Source organism: Scyliorhinus canicula, chromosome 2 (assembly GCF_902713615.1).
Source record: "Scyliorhinus canicula chromosome 2, sScyCan1.1, whole genome shotgun sequence".
Lineage (NCBI taxonomy): Eukaryota > Metazoa > Chordata > Chondrichthyes > Carcharhiniformes > Scyliorhinidae > Scyliorhinus > Scyliorhinus canicula.
The window spans coordinates 223,975,769-223,995,694 of record NC_052147.1 but is presented as its reverse complement, the minus strand read 5'-3'; the positions used below and the strand labels follow the sequence as shown (position 1 = coordinate 223,995,694).

The following is a 19,926-nucleotide window of genomic DNA, read 5'->3' as shown; positions in this document are numbered from 1 at the left end:
TGACCCGAGCAGGCCGTGAGTGCAGCACTGGAGGGGGATCTCGAAGACGAGCATCCACCGTATCCGAATCCGGTAGTTGCTGCGGCTGGAGAAGCGATCTCCGAGGATGGCGGAATCTGTGGAAGAGGTGGCCTTCTGGACCGAATGTGGTCTAAATGTTTGCATTGAATATGACCCTGGGTTTGCACCTGGCAAGAGATGGGCCCGTTCGTCAAAGGATAATGCCGGGGACCCACTGGGCACCACCAGCAAAAGTTTTTAAAACACCAGGTTTCCGGGCGCAAACTGCCGCATCGGCCAATGTCAAGAAGAGCCATGCCCCTGCCATTCGTGATTTCAGTGTACTTTCGCGCCAATGTCCAGGAAAACCATGCTGAGGCTGGTACGAAGTCTGCAGCCAATTAGGAGTTCCACGAGAGCTATCCCACTCAGGAGTGCTCCTATAAGAGCAGTCTAGTGTCCATAGACCCAGAAGACTGTTTTACGAGGCCACGTTTGAACGTCTGCAAACTCATTGGAAGACGGGTGGTACGGATGGGTGCGAATGTCATATCCAGTTCATCTTTATGAATCCTGCAAAGTCCTCAATTTTGAAAGGAGTGCCATTGTCCACGATGAGCACCTCAGGGAGGCCAGGCGTACTGAAAGACAAATGCATCTTCTCGATGACTGCGCGGGACGTTGTTCCTGTCATCCAATGCACCTTGAGCCACTTTGATTGGGCATCAATCAATAAGAGGAACATGGATCCTTGAAAAGGGCCAGCAAAATCTGCATGCAAGCGCTCCCAAGGCTGGCCTGGTCATTCCCAGTGATGCAGGGGCATGGCCAGCAGAAGCTTCTGATGCTCTTAGCAAATGGAGCAGTGTTGGGCCATCTTCTCAATGTCGGTGTCTAGGCCCGGCCACCAGGCATAACTCCATGCTAACATTTTCATTTTGGTCATGCCAAGACGACCATTGTGGAGGTCCTTTAGTATCAGCTCCTGCCCTTTATCTGGGACAACCAGACGCGTATTCCACAAGAGGATACCATCTTCCACGCTGGAGGAGAAAGCCCACAATTCACCTGGTAGTTGTATAAGCAGCCCATCATTCAGGACTACGTGCCGAACTTTGGATAGGAATAGATCTGTCTGGATCCACTCACGAATCCTCCATTCCGTAACAGGCAACGAGTCCAGAAAATTCAGGGTTGCGACCACCTCACCTGTTGTCGGATTCGGCAAGCGGCCGGTCGACAAAGGCAACCGGTTCAGTGCATCGGCATTTGCTATCTGAGTCCCTGGTTTATGCTCCAAAGAATACCTGTAGTCAGCGAGCAACAAAGCCCAGCGCTGGATCCGTGCAGAAGCAACGGATGGAATAGGCTTATCCTCTCTTCAAAGACCAAGCAGAAGCTGATGATCAATCACGATTGTGAAGTGTCAGGCATAAACATATTGGAGGAAGCATTTCACCACAAAGACCACCGCCAGGCCCTCCTTTTCAATCTGTGTTTAGTTCTTTTCCGCTGCAGTCAACGTGCCGGTGGTGAAAGCTATCGGCCGCTCACTTCCGTTCTCCATCTTGTGGGACAGGACAGCCCCAATAACATATGGGGAGGCATCATCCATGATGAGCAAAGGCTTTTGAGGATCATAGTGGGTTAGTCACCCGGATGATGACAATTGTTGCTGTACCCGCTGAAAGCGGTTTCTTGCGGCCGACCCCAAATCCAGGTGTGATCCTTCATCAGCAGACGGTGCAACAGCGCCAGCATAGTTACCAGATTGGGGAGAAACGTCCTGTGGTAATTTACAAGGCCAAGAAAAGAACGAAGACCCGAAGCATCCGCCGCAGGGGGGGGGGGGCTTGTTGAATTGCGCACACCTACTCCACAACGGGGTGAAAACCTTCACAGTCCACCCGATAACCAAGGTAGATCACTTCTTCCTTCACCTGAAAGGCACACTTTGCATGACGTAAATGGACTCCAACCTCTGAGAAGCGTTTGTGCACAGCCTCCAAATTATCCAAATTATCTTGCTACGAAACCCCTGTGATCTAGACGTCATCTAAGTAAACAGCGACATGTGGTAACCCTTGCAAGATGCTCTCCATGACGCGTTGAAAAATAGCGCAGGCAGAGAACACTCCAAAAGGCAACTGTATATACTCATACAAGCCCCTGTGCATATTGATAGTAACATATGGCCGGGAGGCAGGATCCAACTCCAGTTGCAGATGGGCGTGATTCATATCCAATTTCATGAATGAGAGTCCACCTGCGATCTTTGCGTAGAGATCTTTTAGGCATGGCATGGAATATCGGGCCAGCCAGGAAGCTGTGTTCATCATACGTTTATAGTAGCCACACAAGCATACCGTGTTATCTGGCTTCATTACCGGTATAACCAGCGCTGCCCAGTCAGCAAAACAGACGAGCCTGATGATACCCAGGGACTCCAGATGAGTGTGCTCCGCTTCTACTTTCTCGAGCAAGGCGTAAGGCACTGGCCCACCCAGAAATACTGGGGCATGGCTTCCGGGTCAACCTGAATACGGGCTATGGCCATTTTTATCTTCCCCAAATTGGGCTGGAATTCTTCTGGGTATCGTCCTAGCACCTCCGACAAACGACCAGGTCCTGTTTGAAGAATGTGCTGCCATTGCAGTCGCAAAAGGCGCAACCAGTCCCGTCCCAAGAGACTGGGCCGGTGGCCACGCACCACGACGAGCAGAAGACGCCTTTCCTGGCATCTGTAAGCAAACAGGGTTTATTGTAGTCTTAGCAATGTCCAATGGTTCCCCCATATAGGTGGCTAACCTGGCCTGCGTATCGGTCAATGCAAGGGTCTGTACATGCTGCTTGATGCGCTCAAATGTCTCCTGGCCAACCACAGAGACCACTGCACCAGTGTCCAACTTCATCTCAAGCGGGTTACCATTGACCCATACCATCATCTTAATGGGGGCCACTCAGGGAGCTGACACACAATGCAGCTGCAGGCAGTCATCCTCCGCCTCAGGAGCAGGACCCTCAGGTAGTACGGCCCCGGGGCTGGGCCCAGCTCCTGCCGAAACGATGGCCCCACTGACTGCCCCAGGACCAGTGTCCACGTCGGGCCAGCACCAACAAGTCCTACACTGACACGGTTCCTCATCCATTGGTATGGAGAAGGTTCCCTTCAGGGAGGAATATCTTATAACCCCAAACGTATGTGCGCCATAGGTGGTCAGCAAAATGACCCCCTGCCGTTCGGTTTTGGTGATGTTATTCATCCGGAAGGAGTAATGCATCTGTTGTGCGTACTGGTTCCAACTATCCAGTGCAGCATCAATTACATCCAAATGTCCGCAAAGAGGCATGGTGCAACAGAAAAAAAAAACTTCCAACCCGTATCCAACAAAAATCCAAGGAAGCGGCTTTGGCAGCATAGACAGCGATCCAACTTTAAGCCTCGTTGGCAGTTTTGTGAGGACCACGAAGAATCCAGCAAGAGTTTGTCGAGTCAAACAGAAAGTAACTTTATTTTCAATAATATGTACACAGCAGCAGTAGTTCACCACTGCTTCCTTCTCTAGCCAGTGCCACACTGGCCTGCTCTATTTATACAGATGTAACTACTAATGATTGCTTGCCCCTCCCCCCACCCTCATTGGGGGAGTTCATACTCCAGGAGTCATGGGATAACCAATAGTCCCCAGCTAATAGCATTCAGGCACGTTATAATAATAGGTATAAGTTCAGGATCAAATAGGATGCCAAGGGTGCCAATGGTCTGGTCCAGTCTCAAGAGTTAACAATGAGATGAATGGAGTTTGTGGAAAAGGACAGAGTTTATGGCAGGGATAAAATATAATAGCTTTGATGTTCCAATATTTAATTGGAGGAAATGTCTGCTCGTCTAATACTAGATATCGGACAAGAAAAGTAATAAAACAAAACAGTGAAGGGGTGAAGATAGGTGTTGATGAGATGGAGCAGGTTATTGGCAGTATATATGCGGAATCTGGCATTATGTTGCCAAAGGGCAGCATGTAGATGAGAGATATCCTGGATCCAAGTTTTGGATGAGCTATAGTTTAGGAAGGATGCCAGATGTGAAGCCTGCCAGGACAGCATTGGAATAGTCAAGTCTAAAGGTAAAAAATATATGGTTAAGGATTTCAACACATGATCTGGCAGGGCTGAGACGGGCAATCTTACTGGACCAAGTTATAATTGTGATAATTAATGTATGGTTAAGCAGAAGAACTACTGTCAAGAATAGTCTATCTTACAAACAATTCTGCATGTCTATAACAATTTTATAGGCATGTGGATATAGACATCATTTACAATCAAATCATGGAAAACTTCATTTTGCATAAGAACTGTTCCTGAGGTGGCAAATGTGTCAGTATATAATACAGGGGCGTATTTAGAAATTGAGAAGAAAATTAAGAACGTGAGTCATACGTTCATATTAACAGTATTTTTGCATGGTCTAGTTTGAGGATGAAATGTATCATAAATGCTAAATGGATTGGGTAAATACCTGATCTGATATATCCCATGGTAGTCATTTAACAATAGCATTATTAAAGATCTGGGATAAGAGTCTTCATGGCCTCTCACCCAAGCAATAATGCAAGGCAGAGGGATACAAAATACATCTAAAATACATCTCGACTACCCATCCACCACCTTAAACATTCATGCCCTCTACCACTGATGCACAACGACAGCAGTTTGTACCATCTACAAGTTGCACTGCTGCAACCTGTTGAGGCTTCCAAACATGTGACATCTCCCACCTCGAGAACAAGGAGAGCAGATGCATGGGAATATCACCACCTGGAAGTTACCCTCCAAGTCACACACCATCTTGACTTGGAACAATATTGCCGTTCCTTCACTGTCGCTGAGTCAAAATCTTGGAACTCCACAGTAGCATGGTGAATGTGCCTACACCACGTGGACAACAGTAGTTCAAGAAAACAGCTCACCACCACTTTCTCAAGGGAAATTCCGGTTGGGCAACACATACTGGCATGTCCAGCACTACTCAGGTCCCATGAACAAACACAAAATGTCTATAATGAGGAAAACAGCTACCTTAAAAAGCATCAACATTGTTTTACAACCGGCCTTTTGTCTTAGCTTGGATTCCAATGAACGGTATTTACCCAATCCATTTAGCATTTACGATACATTTCATCCTCAAACTAGACCATGCATAAAATACTGTTAATAGAGTCTGTGCTTTGGGCGTTAGAAAAAAAAAACATAAATAGGGATTAACATCAGCCTCAGCCAGTTTTGAAGCTGCTTAATTTGGGTTAATTGGAAAGCAGTATTTGCTGATGGGACATTTTATTGCAATCTCTATTTCTTTGGGAAATTCAAATCACATCTGCTAAATCTGACAAGCAATATTTCTTGTTTTTCAATTCTGTTCCACAGAAATTGTTTCCAACTGTGCACTTATTGACCATTGTGGAAAATAAAATAATTTCCCTGTTCAGTTAAAGCATCATAAGCTCTGTGGTAGGGATCAACAGAGTTTCTTTATCACTTCATGGACAATGCAATTCCTGATGCATTCACGTTCCAGCCAGCAACACTAAATGTATATTGAATCATATGGAATAAAGGGGGGCTGGTTTAGCTCAGTGGGCTAGGCAGCTGGTTTGTAATGCAGAACAAGGCCAGCAGTGCGGGTGCAATTCCTGTACAGGCTGAGAATTCTGAATTCTCCCTCTGTGTACCCGAACAGGCGCTGGAATGCGGCGACTCGGGGCTTTTCGCAGTAACTTCCTTGCAGTGTTAATATAAGCCTACTTGTGACAATAAAGATTATTAATTATTTTTTAAATTCAGCTCAGATCTTCCTGTCCCAAGTCACTGTCTATGTGGAGTTTGCACATTCTCCCCGTGTTTGCATGGGTTTCACCCCCACAACCCAAAAGATGTGCAGGATAGATGGATTGGCCATGCTAAATTGTCTCTTACTGAAAAAAAAATAATTTGGTACTCTAAATTTTTTTTTTTAAATTCAGCTCAGATCAGAAAGTCAGCCCAATGCTCTTAAAACTGCTCAGCAACATTGAGGTAAAGTTTATATTAGAGATGGCTCAGTAGCACAGTGGTTAGCACTGTCGGTTCACAGCTCTAGGGACCCAGGATCGGTTCCCGGCTTGTGTGGAATATGCACATTCTCCCTGTGTCTGTCTCTTCCGGGCGCTCCAATTTCCTCCCTAAGATGGGGTTGTTTGGCGAATTGGACATTCTGAACTCTCCCTCAGTGTACCCGAACAGGTGCCAGAGTGGGGGATTTTCACAGTAACTTCATTGCAGTATTAATGCAAGCCTACTTGTGACACTGATAAATATTATTATTACTTACATAAAACATAGAATCTGATACATGGAACATAGGAATTAGGAGCAGAAGTAGGTAATTTAGCCCTTCGAGCCTGCTCCGCCATTCAGTCAGATCATTGCTGATCTCCTCCTGGTCTCAAATCCACCTCCGTACCTGTTCCCCTTATGCCTTCAACTCGTTGTTTTTAATGAGAAATAGAATAGAAACCCTACAGTGTAGAAGGAGGCCATCCGGCCCATCAGGTCTGCACCAAATCACCGAACGAGCACCTTACCTAGGCCTATCCCCACCCTATCCCCGTAACCCCACTTAATTTGTACACCTTTTGACAGTAAGGGGTAATTTAGCGTGGCCAATCCATCTCCACCCAAGTCACCCAAAGCCGCTATTGAACTTAGGTCCCTAGCGCTGTGACGCAGCAGTGCTAACCACTGTGCCACCCTGCCGTCCATACAAACGTGGGGCCACGTGGGATTCAAACACGCAACCTCTCGCAATCCAAGAATGTAACAGAACATAATTTCTATTTTTCCATTAAAAAGTAATCATTGATGTAGTTTCATTAACACTGCTGAAAATGGGTTCATCAGCAATTATACACATTTTCATTAATGGCAGTCTGCATTTCACTAGTCAGTAAATTAATTTCAAATCACTGAAAATGACTTTAAAAAAAACTATACTGAACAATTTAATAATCTACTTTTGTATACTACTCTGTTTCTTAGTAAATTAATTATTTTTTGAGAATGAAAATACTTTAAACATGTGCCTATTAATGTCCGAGTGCCCAAGAAAATGTGTGGTGCTTGGAGATGCTTATCAACCCAATGCAACCGATGGAATCTCATAATTTTGACTTGCTGGCATGGTGCTTTTGTGGACAGGGGGGCCTGATTCAAGTAAACTGAAACTTGGACCAGCAGACAATACAGCAGCAAACATGAACCCACGCGGTTTGGGTATAACTCAAATTTAAAAGTGCACAAACTTTTGAATTTGTTGGGCTAATTATGCCCAGATTATGCTGATATAACTGGCAGAAACATGCAAAAACTTGACCATAGAACATGTTGCAGCCATTGACGCCAATCCGTCGTGAAAACACGAGGAAAAACTGCTCCGCTCAACATTTTTTTGTTGTTTTTGTTTTATTTTAATCATCTGAAAATCTGTCAAAGAAACGACTTACCTTGCTAAAATCAACAGTACTGTTCTCTCGGCTGACGTCAGTTTTGCCTTCCAAATTAGCGGGTGCAGACTGTGGTGAGATCATGTGACCTGATATAAAGGAAAATGATAATAGCTCTCCGAAGTACCAGGTTATTTACAATCCATTTTGTAAGAGTATTAGAGAAAAGTAACTAGAACTAAATATTACATTGGAAACATGCCAAGATTCAAACCTACAATACTCTTTGCAATTAGATTAAGCAAGCCATTCACAATAGTCAGAGATTTTATGATGGATCACATGAAATGCATTAAAGTACAGAAAATGTTCATTAAACAAAAATAACAGGGTCAAATAGGATTAGAAGACAATAACTATATTGTTTTAATGGCATCTATTGGGCTATTCTGTTTAAATGAACTCCATCCAAAGATATGAATAGCCAAAAAAAGGCTAATTTGTAGCCTGTTCTTTTTACAAATTACTTCCAGAGAGCACAGTGCCGCAATGGTAACCAATGTTTTCACCGTGAGATGGAATGTACTCAATGCTTAAGTGATTGGAGTAAACTTTGAATCACCTGAAGCCCTTTGAGGAGAGGTTTCAACATGTCTTGAGGTCTTCCCACCAGCTTTCATTGAGTCAAAAAGAAAGGAGTAAGAGAAGCAGAAAGAGTTGAGCCTGTTAGAGATAGGTGCAAATGTGGAAACAAGACACAGAAAACAGATGAGGACTAATGAGAAAATGAACTAACAATGATAGATGTAAGACAAATTTATAGAGAAATACATAAAATGCAATAAAAGTTATGAAATTAGTAAACAGAAAAGGGAAACATAAACCAATGTTATTGACTGGTAAACTAAATTAACAGATTGCATCATGAGAAAATATATATATATAATATATACATATATATATATATCAGAATAGATTTTCATCCGAAGAGGCAGATAGCAGAAGTGAAGATATCTTCCAGCCCAGACCACTCACCTCGGTAGAAAGTGCCAGCAAATGTTGGGGATGTGGGTGACAACTGAAGTCACGGCTGCCGCCCCGGGAAGAGTTTGGAGGCAGCCAGAGAAGCTGTTGGATGCCGAGTCGAGCTGGTTAAAAGGCCCATCTCAATGCTCTGGGATTGTACTAATAACAACAAAATGAAGATGAACCTTCTATCCCTTACCCCCATAACCTCCACACTCTCCATGTCCCATCAAGCCAACTGATAGTACCTCATACCCCAACATACCACCCTTGGCCATTTCTATCCTCTATTCCAACTTAAGGCCCATCCGGCCCTCCATAGCAGTTCCATGCCTATTCATCCCTATATAATGTACAGGACCAACAAACCCTATAGTAACAATTGGATGCCTCAGAAAGCTTTTATAAATTCATTCATTCATAACTATCTATTTTCTTTTAAACAATGTTTTTTTACTACAGTCCTATGAAGTGTCAACGATCCAGGGGCGGAATTCTCCGACCCCCCGCAGGGTCGGAGAATTGCCCGGGGCCGGCGTAAATCCCGCCGATTCCCGGGTGGCGGAGAATTCCGGGGAGCGGGAATCACGCCCCGCCGATCGGCGTGCCCCCCGCGCCGATCGGCATGCCCCCCGCGGCGATTGGCATGCCCCCCGCGGCGATTCTCCGGCCCGCGATGGGCCGATGTCCCGCCGTTGACTGGCCAATCCCGCCGACGTGGTTCAAACCACCGCTGTGCCGGCGGCGCGAGTGGGCCCCCGGGTCCTGGGAGGGGCGCTGGGCGATAGGACCCTGGGGTGTACCCCCACGGTGGCCTGGCCCGCGATCGGGACCCAACGATCGGCGGGCGGGCCAGTGCCGTGGAGGCACTCTTTTTCTTCCGCCGTTGCCACAGCCTCCACCATGGCGGAGGTGGAAGAGACCCCCTCCACCGCGGATGCGCTAGTGGTGACGTCAGCGGCCGCTGACGCTCCGGCGCATGCACGGACCGGTGAAGGCCTTTCGACCAGCCCCGACGCCAGGCGGCGTAGCGCCAAAGGCTGTTGCCGCCAGTTTTGGCGCCATCGGCTGAACGGGAGCCACTCCGGTACGGGCCTAGCCCCTAAAGGTGCGGAGAATTCCACACCTTTGGGGAGGCCCGACGCTGGAGTAGTTGGCGCCACTCCGCTACGCTGGAACCCCTCACCCCGCCGGGTAGGGGAGAATTTCACCCCAGAACCTTTAAAATATCAGTAGCAGAAACTGAAAGTGTTTGACAGCTCTTTATCTTGTGTAAATATACATCGTGCAATTGACCGAATAGATCATGGAGCAAGAACAATGTTTTCGCTGGGGTTCAACTAATTCAACAGATATATGTGCTCTCAGCCAAGCTTCATTATATATTCTTGTAACTGGTCATTGGTTCTGTATGGAATGTATAGTGGGTGATTGGGGCATGTAAGTACTATAGATTGACATGAAGATAATGAGAAGCCATGGGAGGTGGGTGGAGGGGTGTAGATTTGCGTGGATATTATGAGGGGCCATGGGGGATGGATGGAGGGACATAGCTTGGCACAGAGGTTATGAGAAGCCACTGGGGTGGGTGGAGGAACATAGCTTGCATGGTGGGCATGGGTGAAACCGTTTGAATATACTTTTTGTAAGAAATCATGCTCTTTAATAAACTGGTATTTTCTGGATACTCGCATGTGCTTTAAAAATGGCAGACGGTCCAGATTCCAGGATTCCTGACCCCATTCCTGGGCTATCTGATTTTTGGGGGTGCCTTTAAAGGCTGCAGACTGGTTCCAGTCAAATGTTAATAGAAGTATCAATCATCCAAATCCTATAAAGTATCAATAACAACAAACCCTTGAAATCACTTCACAGTGCGTAAGCAATGTGAAATTGACAGCAGAAATCAGAAAGTCTGAGCTGTCAATCAATGTTTTGCAAGCAGATGTTTCAACTAGCTTCATGGTTGTCTGGGCTCTCGGCCATGTCTCATCATGGATGCTTGAGTGAATGAAATTTTTTAAAGCTGTGTTTTTAAACATATCCTACAGTCACTATACAGTTCATTGGTTCTACACAGTGTATAGTGGGTCAATGTGCATGCAAGGGCCATAGCCTAGCATGTGGGGCATGCGTTGCTGTGGGGAGTGGGTAGAAGGACCGAGATTGACACAGTTGGTATGAGGGGCAATTTGGACTAGATGCAAGAGCAGAGCTTGTCATGGGGGAATATGGGGACATTCATGGTGCGTGGGGGGGGGGGGGGGGGGGGGGGGGGCGCGGCATGTACAGGGCATGGAAAGTATTTGGAGGGTAAGGGGTGTGAGAGGTGAGGGCAGGAGTGCCTTGAGTTTTTATTTTATCTGAGAAGAACTCCCACAGTACCTAAGTGGCCCTTTTGAAAATCCCATATCTTCACCCGGGTGACCTGGCTGCCTACAAAACTTTTTCCGTGTGGCTGCAACACACCCCCTCCCCCACCCGCCCCCCCCCCCCCCCCACTTCCTCTCCCCCTCCCCGCCCCCCCCCCCCACTTCCTCTCCCCCTCCCCGCCCCCCCCGCCCCACTTCCTCTCCCCCTCCCCGCCACCGCGCCCCACTTCCTCTCCCCCTCCCGACCCCCGCACCAAGCAATGCCAAACCTGCCTTTGTGTCCACCTTCTCCCACAACAGGTGGGCCGAGTGAGGAATTTTCCTGAGACCCGCTACCTCCTCAAGGATGGAAGCCAAAGGCATTGGGCGCGATTCTCCGAAATGGAGACAAAGTCCCGACGTCGGAGTGAAAACCGGAGTGTTTCACTCCGGCGTCGGAGCCCGCTCCCAGTCCCCTATTCTCCCGCCCCCGGGGGGCTAGGAGCAGCGTCGCATATTTTACGCTCGCTGGGCCTTGGCACCGCGTAAAAAGCGGCGCCACGTAAATGACGCGGACGCCGTTGCATAAATGAAGTCACCTGCGCATGCGCAGTTGCCGTCCTCCCCGAGGCCGCCCCGCAAGAAGATGGCGGATGGATCTTGCGGGGCCGCGGAAGAAAGGTGGTCCTCCTTTAGAGAGGTCAGCCCGCCGATTGGTGGGCCCTGATCGCGGGTCAGACCCCATCCGGTGCTGGAACCCCCTTCCCCCCCCCCCCCTCCCCACAGGCCGCTCCCCCAGCGTTCCCACGTAGTTCCCGCCGGCAGCGACCAGGTGTAGATGGCGCCAGCGGGAACTTGTCGTGTTGGGGCGGCCGCTCGGCCCATCCGCCGAGAATCGCCGCTCGCCTTTTGCAAACGGCGAGCGGCGATTCTCCGAGCAGCCAGCCGTGATTCTCGCTGCGCTGGTTTGGGAGGGGGTGGGAGAATCGTGTGCCGGTGCCGGGGCGGCATGGCGGGACTCGCGCGGTCTAACTGGCGTGGGGGGGGAGAATTCCGCCCATTAAGTCAGTTTCCCTCTTCACAGATGCTGCCAGATCTGCTGAGTATTTACAGGGTTTTCTGCCTTCACTTAAAAGTAACCTTTGTCCAAATTTCACCCTGTACTGCTGAGTATGTTGCTCCATATTGTAGAGCTGTCAGCAATTTTCCACTTTATCACCTTCCTTCAACTCTGAGCCTGAAGCATCAGTTTTGAACTTGGTAACTACACCCTAAGAGGTTTGCAAAATTATTTGTTTTCTGTCTAACTGGAGCCTGACATATTGCTTGCTTCAAGCATGTTTTTTGAAAAGTTATACTCCTTTATGTATTTTATGACTTACAAAAACATTGGCCCAAATTTTATTAGAGCTCGGCATCTTGCGGCGTGTCCCATTTGTTTGAATGTTATTTTGCTCATTCTTTGTCTTAAAAAAATGTTGTGCTGCAAATTGCTGATAATCAGCATGCAACAAGTCATTTCGGCCTTGGTGAACAATGAGACGAACAGTCTATCTCCTTTGCCAGTGAGGTTTAAGGATAGAGGAAGAAACATAGCAACAAGAGATTTTTTTAAAAATAGGATGAATGGGAGGCAAATTCGTTATAGAAAAAAAATAAAGAGAGGGAAAGAAAATATAAATCAAGCATTAAATGCCAGGAATGTCAGTGACGCTCACATGCCCCGAACAAATAAGTATAAAAATAACGTAAAAATTAACATTTCAAATTTTTTTAATCTTCAGCAACAAATTACTACCTGCTGGAATGAGACTCCATGGTTCCAGCTGTTCCCTTTATGGGCTGGACAGATTAAGTGTAATTGTAGAAATATAAATCTCATCTTATTCATCATTAACTATCAGTCCTCATTTTTTATGCTGAGTTTAATTTGTTTTAATTGTAATTTCTAGCAATTTCGGGGGATGTTGACAGTGAGCCTCTACTTTTACAAGACTGACAGCAAAGCTGCACAAATTATATATCCAGTTGTGGCGATTTGCAAAGCATGGCAGACCTTTTCCTCATCAGAAATTGCAGGGCAACTTAAACTAACCGTTATTTTACCAGCAAATTCGGAGCCTCATCTTCTGCTACTTTATACCAATTGAAATGTTTTGGGTTTTCTGATTACAGGCTGCAAGGTCCTCTATGAAATCAATTTGGGAATTCTCAATACAATTCTTAGTTGCAATGTTCCTACAGAACAAAACTACCCCCAACTTGGTATTAATTCTAAATTGTACTCAGGGAAGCCATTGCGTATTTGATGCAGAAAATGACAATTTGCTGATTCAGTAATGAGATGTCTCATAGATTCAGTAAGGGTTAGCACAGTGGCTGAGCAAAGGTGTATCACACTGGTTCAGTTAAGGGTGTGTCACATTACCTCATGGGTGTGTCATATTGAGTCAGTAATAGCACTTCAGTTTTGTAAGGGTTGTCACACTGGAGCGGTAAGTGGGTGCCATACTGGATCAGGAATGTGTGTGTGGTACCACGGCCCCTTTAAGGGGTGAGCATTTGCACTTCACATGACCGGCTCAGGGCCTATCGCGCGGAAACCCGGAAAATCGTGAAGAAAACCACAACGCCAGTGTTGTATCAGCAGCAGGAGGCCCAGCTACCCATGATCATTGTCAAGGGACAATGGCCAAATCTCATGGGACGAGTCTGGCTGTGCCAAATCAAGTTAAACTGGTTGGAGATCTTCAAAATTTCAGACAGTAAAATCTCATGTAAATATAAAGACGCATTCAGAACACGTTGGGTCGAATAAAGGGAGTAAAGGCCAAGATTTATACCAACCCTGATTCCACACCAAAGTTTTTCAGGGCAAGACCCATCCCTTATGCCTTACATCACAAAGTGGAAGGCAAAAATAAATGCCTGGAAGAATTGGGAAGTATCAGGCTCATGCAGTTCCTGAATGGGCAGCCTCCATCGACCCTGTGCTGAAACCGCTCCGCTCAGTTAGAATATGCAGGAATTACAATTTTATGATAAACGAAGCAACTGAAGTAAACAGTTACCCAATTCCATGAATTGAAGACGTTTATATGAACGTTTACATGGCCCTCTCGTACACCAAACTTGACCTCAGTCATGCCTATTTGCAGTTAGAACTGAATACAGAGTCACAAACGTTTGCAACAATTAACACGCATAAAAGCATGTTTAAAACACCGGATTACCCTTTGTCATCTCCTTGGTCTGTGCAATATTCCAGGCACAATGAGGAATCTGCTCCGGGGCATCCTGAAAGTTGTGGTCTACCTGGATGCTATCATAATAATAGGAACATCACATGAAGAGCACTAAACAAACCTAGAAGAGGTGGTAGGAAGGTTCAGAGATGCAGGAATATCACTGAAGCGCGGTATGTGCACTTTTCAAGGTAATAAGGTCACTTATGTAGGGTTCAAAGTGGACTTGAAAGGCTTGCACCCACTTGAAGACAAGATGAGAGCCATAAAAGAAGTCCCAGCACCTAAGAACGTGGCAGAATTAAAGTCTTCCCCGGGAATGGTAAACTACAATGGTTGGTGTGTACTCAACCCAGTACCGATGTTGGCACCACTCCACTTGCTCTTAAGAAAATACCAGCATTGGTATTGGAAGGAACCACAGGAGCAGGTCTTCCAGCACATCAAGCATGCCTTACATTAATCCTGTATTGGTTCACTTTGACCCAGGGAAGCCAATCATTTTGACTTGCGATGCATCACCATATTGAATAGGTCCTATCTCATAAAATGGAAGATGGCTCAGAGGGGCCAAATGACCTTGCCTCCAGAACTCATCCCGATGTTGAACAGAAAAACACAAAGATCGAGAAAGTAGGTATTACAGTAATCTACAACATCAAGAAATTTCATTAGTATGTCTATGGTTAATGCTTCACAATAATAACTGAACACAAGCCTCTTTTGGGGCTCCTCCCTGAAGATAAGCCAATACCTCCAACTGCCTACGCCAAGGTACAATGGTGTGCTTTCTTACTAGCGGCCTATGCTTACATCTTTCAGGATAGGTCAGGCACACATATTTTAATCACTGATACACTGAGTTGACTCCTACTTGCAAAGAACCTGGAACCTCCACCACTGCCTCATGAAATCACCCTGGCATTAAAATTTCTTGACACTTTGCCATTATCATCAGGTCATATAAAGAACTGAACACAACGTGACCCAGTCCTGTCCAAAGTGAAGTGCACGGTCTTAACCAGGTGGCACCACGATAAATCTAACCCGTTAACACCTTACCTCACTCACAAAGATGAACTCAGTTGTAAGGATGTAGCTATACTCTGGGGTTCCTGGTGGTGGGCCCACTCCGAGCAAGGAAGCCACTGTTGCATGAATTGCAGTGTCTATCTGGGCCAAACGAAAATGAAAATGCTAGCTAGGTGCTATATCTGGTGGCCCAGCATAGATAAGGATATTGAACACATGGTGCACCAGTGCGACCCCTGCCAGGGACAGCAGACATTGCCACCCACAGCCAACTTCGACCCATAGGAATGGTCTGGTCTGTGGACGAGGGTGCATGTGGATTTTTCAGACATTTTCTTGTGCAGAATGTTCCTCGTCTTAGTTGACACCCACTTGAAGTGATTGGATGTTCAAGAGATGGGGACAACAATTTCAGCGGCCACAATAGAGGTCCGGCCGGTTTTTGCTACTCAGGGCAGCACGGTAGCCTTGTGGATAGCACAGTTGCTTCACAGCTCCAGGGTCCCAGGTTCGATTCCGGCTTGGGTCACTATCTGTGTGGAGTCTGCATATCCTCCCCGTGTGTGCGTGGGTTTCCTCCGGGTGCTCCGGTTTCCACCTACAGTCCAAAGATGTGCAGGTTAGGTGGATTGGCCATGATAAATTGCCCTTAGTGTTCAAAATTGCCCTTAGTGTTGGGTGGGGTTACTGGGTTATGGGGATAAGGTGGAGGTGTTGCCCTTGGGTAGGGTGCTCTTTCCAAGAGCCGGTGCAGACTCGATGGGTCGAATGGCCTCCTTCTGCACTGTAAATTCTATGATATCTATGGCCTCCTTGAATTAAGTGTCTGACAACAGCATCACGTTCACTGGAGAAGGGTTTCAACACTTGGTCCGAACAAATAGAACAGCCCCCTATCACAGAAGGTTATATTATTAACTTTGTGTTCCATTTGTCAACCAAATAAAATTATTTGTTTGCAATATTTTCCCATGTTGCCCATTTCTGACTGCTTGACAAGTGCCTCCTCATTTGTGATGAGTGGTAAGATGAGACTTAAAGATAAGCAGTGGATGTCTGCTAGTTGTTGAGCTGCTTCATGTTGGGGAATTATTGAGTTTGTGTTAAGTGGGTTCAGAGTGTGGCTTCTTGGTGGTGCACCCAGTTAGTCAAATTAAATTGTGTAGGAATTAGGCCACACTAGGGAACAATGTGCAACATTGCTGGCATATCTACCTCATCACATTCCTCCTCCATCTGCTCCTCCTCCTCCTCCTGCTTCACTGACTTCTGAACAGCAACTCTGCTCACTACCTTCTTCCGCCTGTAGTCTCAATTCTCATCACTGCATTATGTTGCACACCAATTTCAGTCTCGAGATCTGTGCAGGTGCAGACTGAAGGGCTCCCAGATCTATCCAGTTGCCTAAAGACCATCTTCAACATCCTGATTGCTTACTCAATGATAGTTCCTGTGGTTATGTGACTTCAATTGTTTTTTCCCGGGCCTCATTGTTGGGGCTTTTAAAACGTGTCATCAACTATGTCTTCAGTGGATAGCCCTCGTCTCCTATGAACCAGCCACTGGGTGGAATTCTCCGCTGGGTCCAAATATTGCGGAGGCCGTCGTGAACTCGGCTGAGGTTCACGACGGCCTCGGGGCCCGCTCCCCGCACCTAATTCACCCCCACCCGGGACGCTAGGAGCGGGCCCCCGTCGTTCCCGGCCGCGACCTCGTTGCGCCGGAAATGACGCCCTAATGGCGCATCTCTGATGTCATCCGCGCATGCGCGGGTTGCCGGTTCCAACCCTCGCATGTGCGGATGACATCAGCGCACAGAGGGCACGAACCCGCGCATGCGCGGTGCCGTCTTTCTCCACCGCCGCCCGGCAAGACTTGATCGGCGGAGGGGAAAGAGCGCGTCCGTTTTGGACGCTGGCACGAAGATCAGTGGGCACCGATCGCGGGCCTGTCTCCTCCGGAGCACAGTCGCGGTGCTCCCGTCCAAATTGGGCCCCTGGATGCCCCAAACGGGCATCTGGCACCCGTTTCACGAATACAGCGACCAGGTGTGGTTGCTGCCGTGGTGAAACGGGCATGAAGGGCCGGTCGCTCGGCCCATCGGGCTCGGAGAATCGCCGCTCGCCGTGAAAAACGGCGAGCGCCGATTTTTCCAAGCCGGGGGGGAAGAATCGCTGGGGGCACCAGGGGGGCGTAAAAAATGTCAGGAGGCCCTCCCACGATTCTCCCACGCCACGTGGGGAGCGGAGAATTCCGCCCACTATCTCTGATTCAATTCTCAACGAGCTCTGGGAGGGCGAATTGGCACAGGACAAAATCATGATGGCAGCTCCTTGTGAATCTTGTGCACACATGCATGGTGAACATTTTGCAGTTACATGTGGACTGGAAGCTCTTGAGAATGATGAAGACTCTAGGTTGATTTGGGGGCATTTTTATAGCCACATATGTGAAATGATGGCTCCCTGCGCCTGTGGACCACAAAACCAAGTCCTTGTTCATTCTCATTAACCTCATCAGTGACAGTGTACTTTTGGCTATGACAAACATGGTATTGGTCACCTGAGTGATGCAGTTGTGAGCAGGAAGTTGCAACACTTTGGAAATATTTAATGTAGAGCCCTGGAAGGATCCAGATGCAAAGACATCGAGACGAATGGTGGCTTTGACAGCCATTGACAAAGCATGTGCAGAAGATCCACATGGCAGATCTTCTTCCAGCAGGTCAGCAAACATCCAACATGATAACTGAGTCTCCTGTGATACTGGCATTCAGACAAATCCAAGAAGCTGAATCTCTGCACTATATGAGGAGGATCACCTCCTCCAAACGGCACTGCAATGCTCATCTCCTCTCTCCTGTGCAGTGACAGGTTGCTGAGAAGACTGCTCCTGCTACTGTTGTAGTCAATGGTAATTCTGCTGTTTATTTGGTCCTCATCTGAGGTTCAAGGAAAAGTTGCTAAAGCAACACCCATGCTGAACTGATGTTTGTCAGAGGAAAGACCAGTTGCACAGAACTCTAAAGTAGTAGAAATAATCTCCAAAATAGTAAATAATGGGAATACGTGTTGTGATTAAAAGCCTTTGAGTTAGGCAAGGAAGCAGATGTGAAGTCTCAATATTTATAGAATTTTTTGCTTGTCAATTATTCAGCTCTCTTTATTCGCACTGTCTTCTCACCTTGCTTTCACTAGTGAATTCCAGGACCCGGAAACCCACGCACTCACAGTTAAATTTAGAAATCCCAGTTAAAATAGTTGTTAATGAGCTAGTAACATTCTAAAATTGGCAACCTGCCTCTCCCGAGGGAGATCTCGATCACAGCTGAAGGCACTGCAATTAAAAGTGGAGGTTTGGGGCAACACGGTGGCACGAGGTCCCAGGTTCGATCCCGGCTCTGGGTCACTGTCCATGTGGAGTTTGCACATTCTCCCCGTGCTTGCGTGGGTTTCGCCCCCACAACCCAAAGATGTCCAGGCTAGATGGATTGGCCATGCTAAATTGCCCCTTAATTATAAAAAATGAATTGGGTATTTTAAATTTTAAAAAAAGGAAACAAACATTTTTTAAACAGTGGAGGTTAGCGGGTTTGAGTCAGATTCCCAACTTGCTGTCAATTTCAGTGTTCTTAATTGCCAGTCCACGCGCAAACTCTCTCATTTTGTGAGGATAGTTTTTTCCATGTCCGCATAAAATCAATCTGACCAGATTAAAAACAATTGATTGGTCAAAGTTTTCTTTTTGCCAGACATGTTTCCAAATGTTTGGCATAGATAGAAAGAGCAGTGAAGATACTCTCAAAGGCATATGAAAAGTTTCAACACTGGGGAGAATGATCCAAGAAACAACGGTTGAAAAACATTACAGGGAAGAGGGTAGGAAACAGCAAAATCTAAGTAGATTTAAAAACTAATGCACAGAGGAAAATGCCAGTGAAGTACCTCTACACATACCCGGCTGGGATTGGCTAACACAGTACAAACTAAAAAGGGAAAATAGGGTATTCTTGAGTTGTATTAAATCATTATGGATCACTAAACCATTTAAGAACTTAGTCAAAGTATGAAATGCAGTGTTTAACAGAAATTAATTGCATTCTGGGAAATGCAGAAACTTAAGGTGAAACAAAATGGGATGAAGTAAAATGCGACATTAGATATGATTTTTAGCTGAACAGAATTAAAATTGAATATTCCACCTTATTAATATATCAGCTACTATTAATAAATAATAGTTGAATTTCATTTAAACGTACAAACATTCCAAGCTTATGTTAGTTATAAATACTAAACAAATTTACAGTACTTGATTTGACATGTATTTTACTTTCATTTTCAGGTTTCAACAACAGGAAGCTGCTCACCATTTTTATCCAATGAGTGTGGGTCAGAATGTTTTTTTCCAATGTCAGCAAAGGATCTGACTATAGGAATTCGATTGCTCAACTTCTTCTGATTCTGATGATGGTGACGTTTTAGCAGGGCTTGATGCACCTTTTGACGGATATCCTCACTTAGTCCGGAGGCCACTTGCTGATCCAGGATGAGGTCTGTGAAAAGTAAACTGACATCAACTATTGCCAACTTTTGGAACACATTGCTGAGAAGTTCTGTGCCCTTTCAACAAATATAAATTTAGGCTCAGTTTGCAAGAACATTTTTTTTAACACCCTGAATTTGGTCATTGTTATATTCCTGTCTTAGGTATACAAATAGTCATCTAGCAGTGCAGGACCTGAGTATTGTTGGAGAAAGAGATATGCTACTCTTGTACTCATCAGGATAG

The 19,926-nt window shown here is 46.4% G+C and overlaps 1 protein-coding gene across 3 annotated transcripts in view; it reads right to left on the bottom strand.

Annotated features, from left to right (window-relative positions):
* LOC119961978 (sodium-driven chloride bicarbonate exchanger-like) overlaps positions 1-19,926 on the bottom strand; it is a 466,097-nt gene that overhangs the window by 246,967 nt on the left and 199,204 nt on the right. For 2 of the 3 annotated variants that reach the window (XM_038789664.1, XM_038789662.1), the window contains exons 6-8: positions 19,505-19,690; positions 8,107-8,157; positions 7,545-7,633 (exon numbers count right to left, since the gene is read on the bottom strand). In XM_038789664.1, the coding sequence (XP_038645592.1) occupies positions 7,545-7,633; positions 8,107-8,157; positions 19,505-19,690 (326 nt within the window). The remainder of the gene's footprint in view (positions 1-7,544; positions 7,634-8,106; positions 8,158-19,504; positions 19,691-19,926) is intronic. The other variant, XM_038789663.1, reaches the window with a different exon arrangement.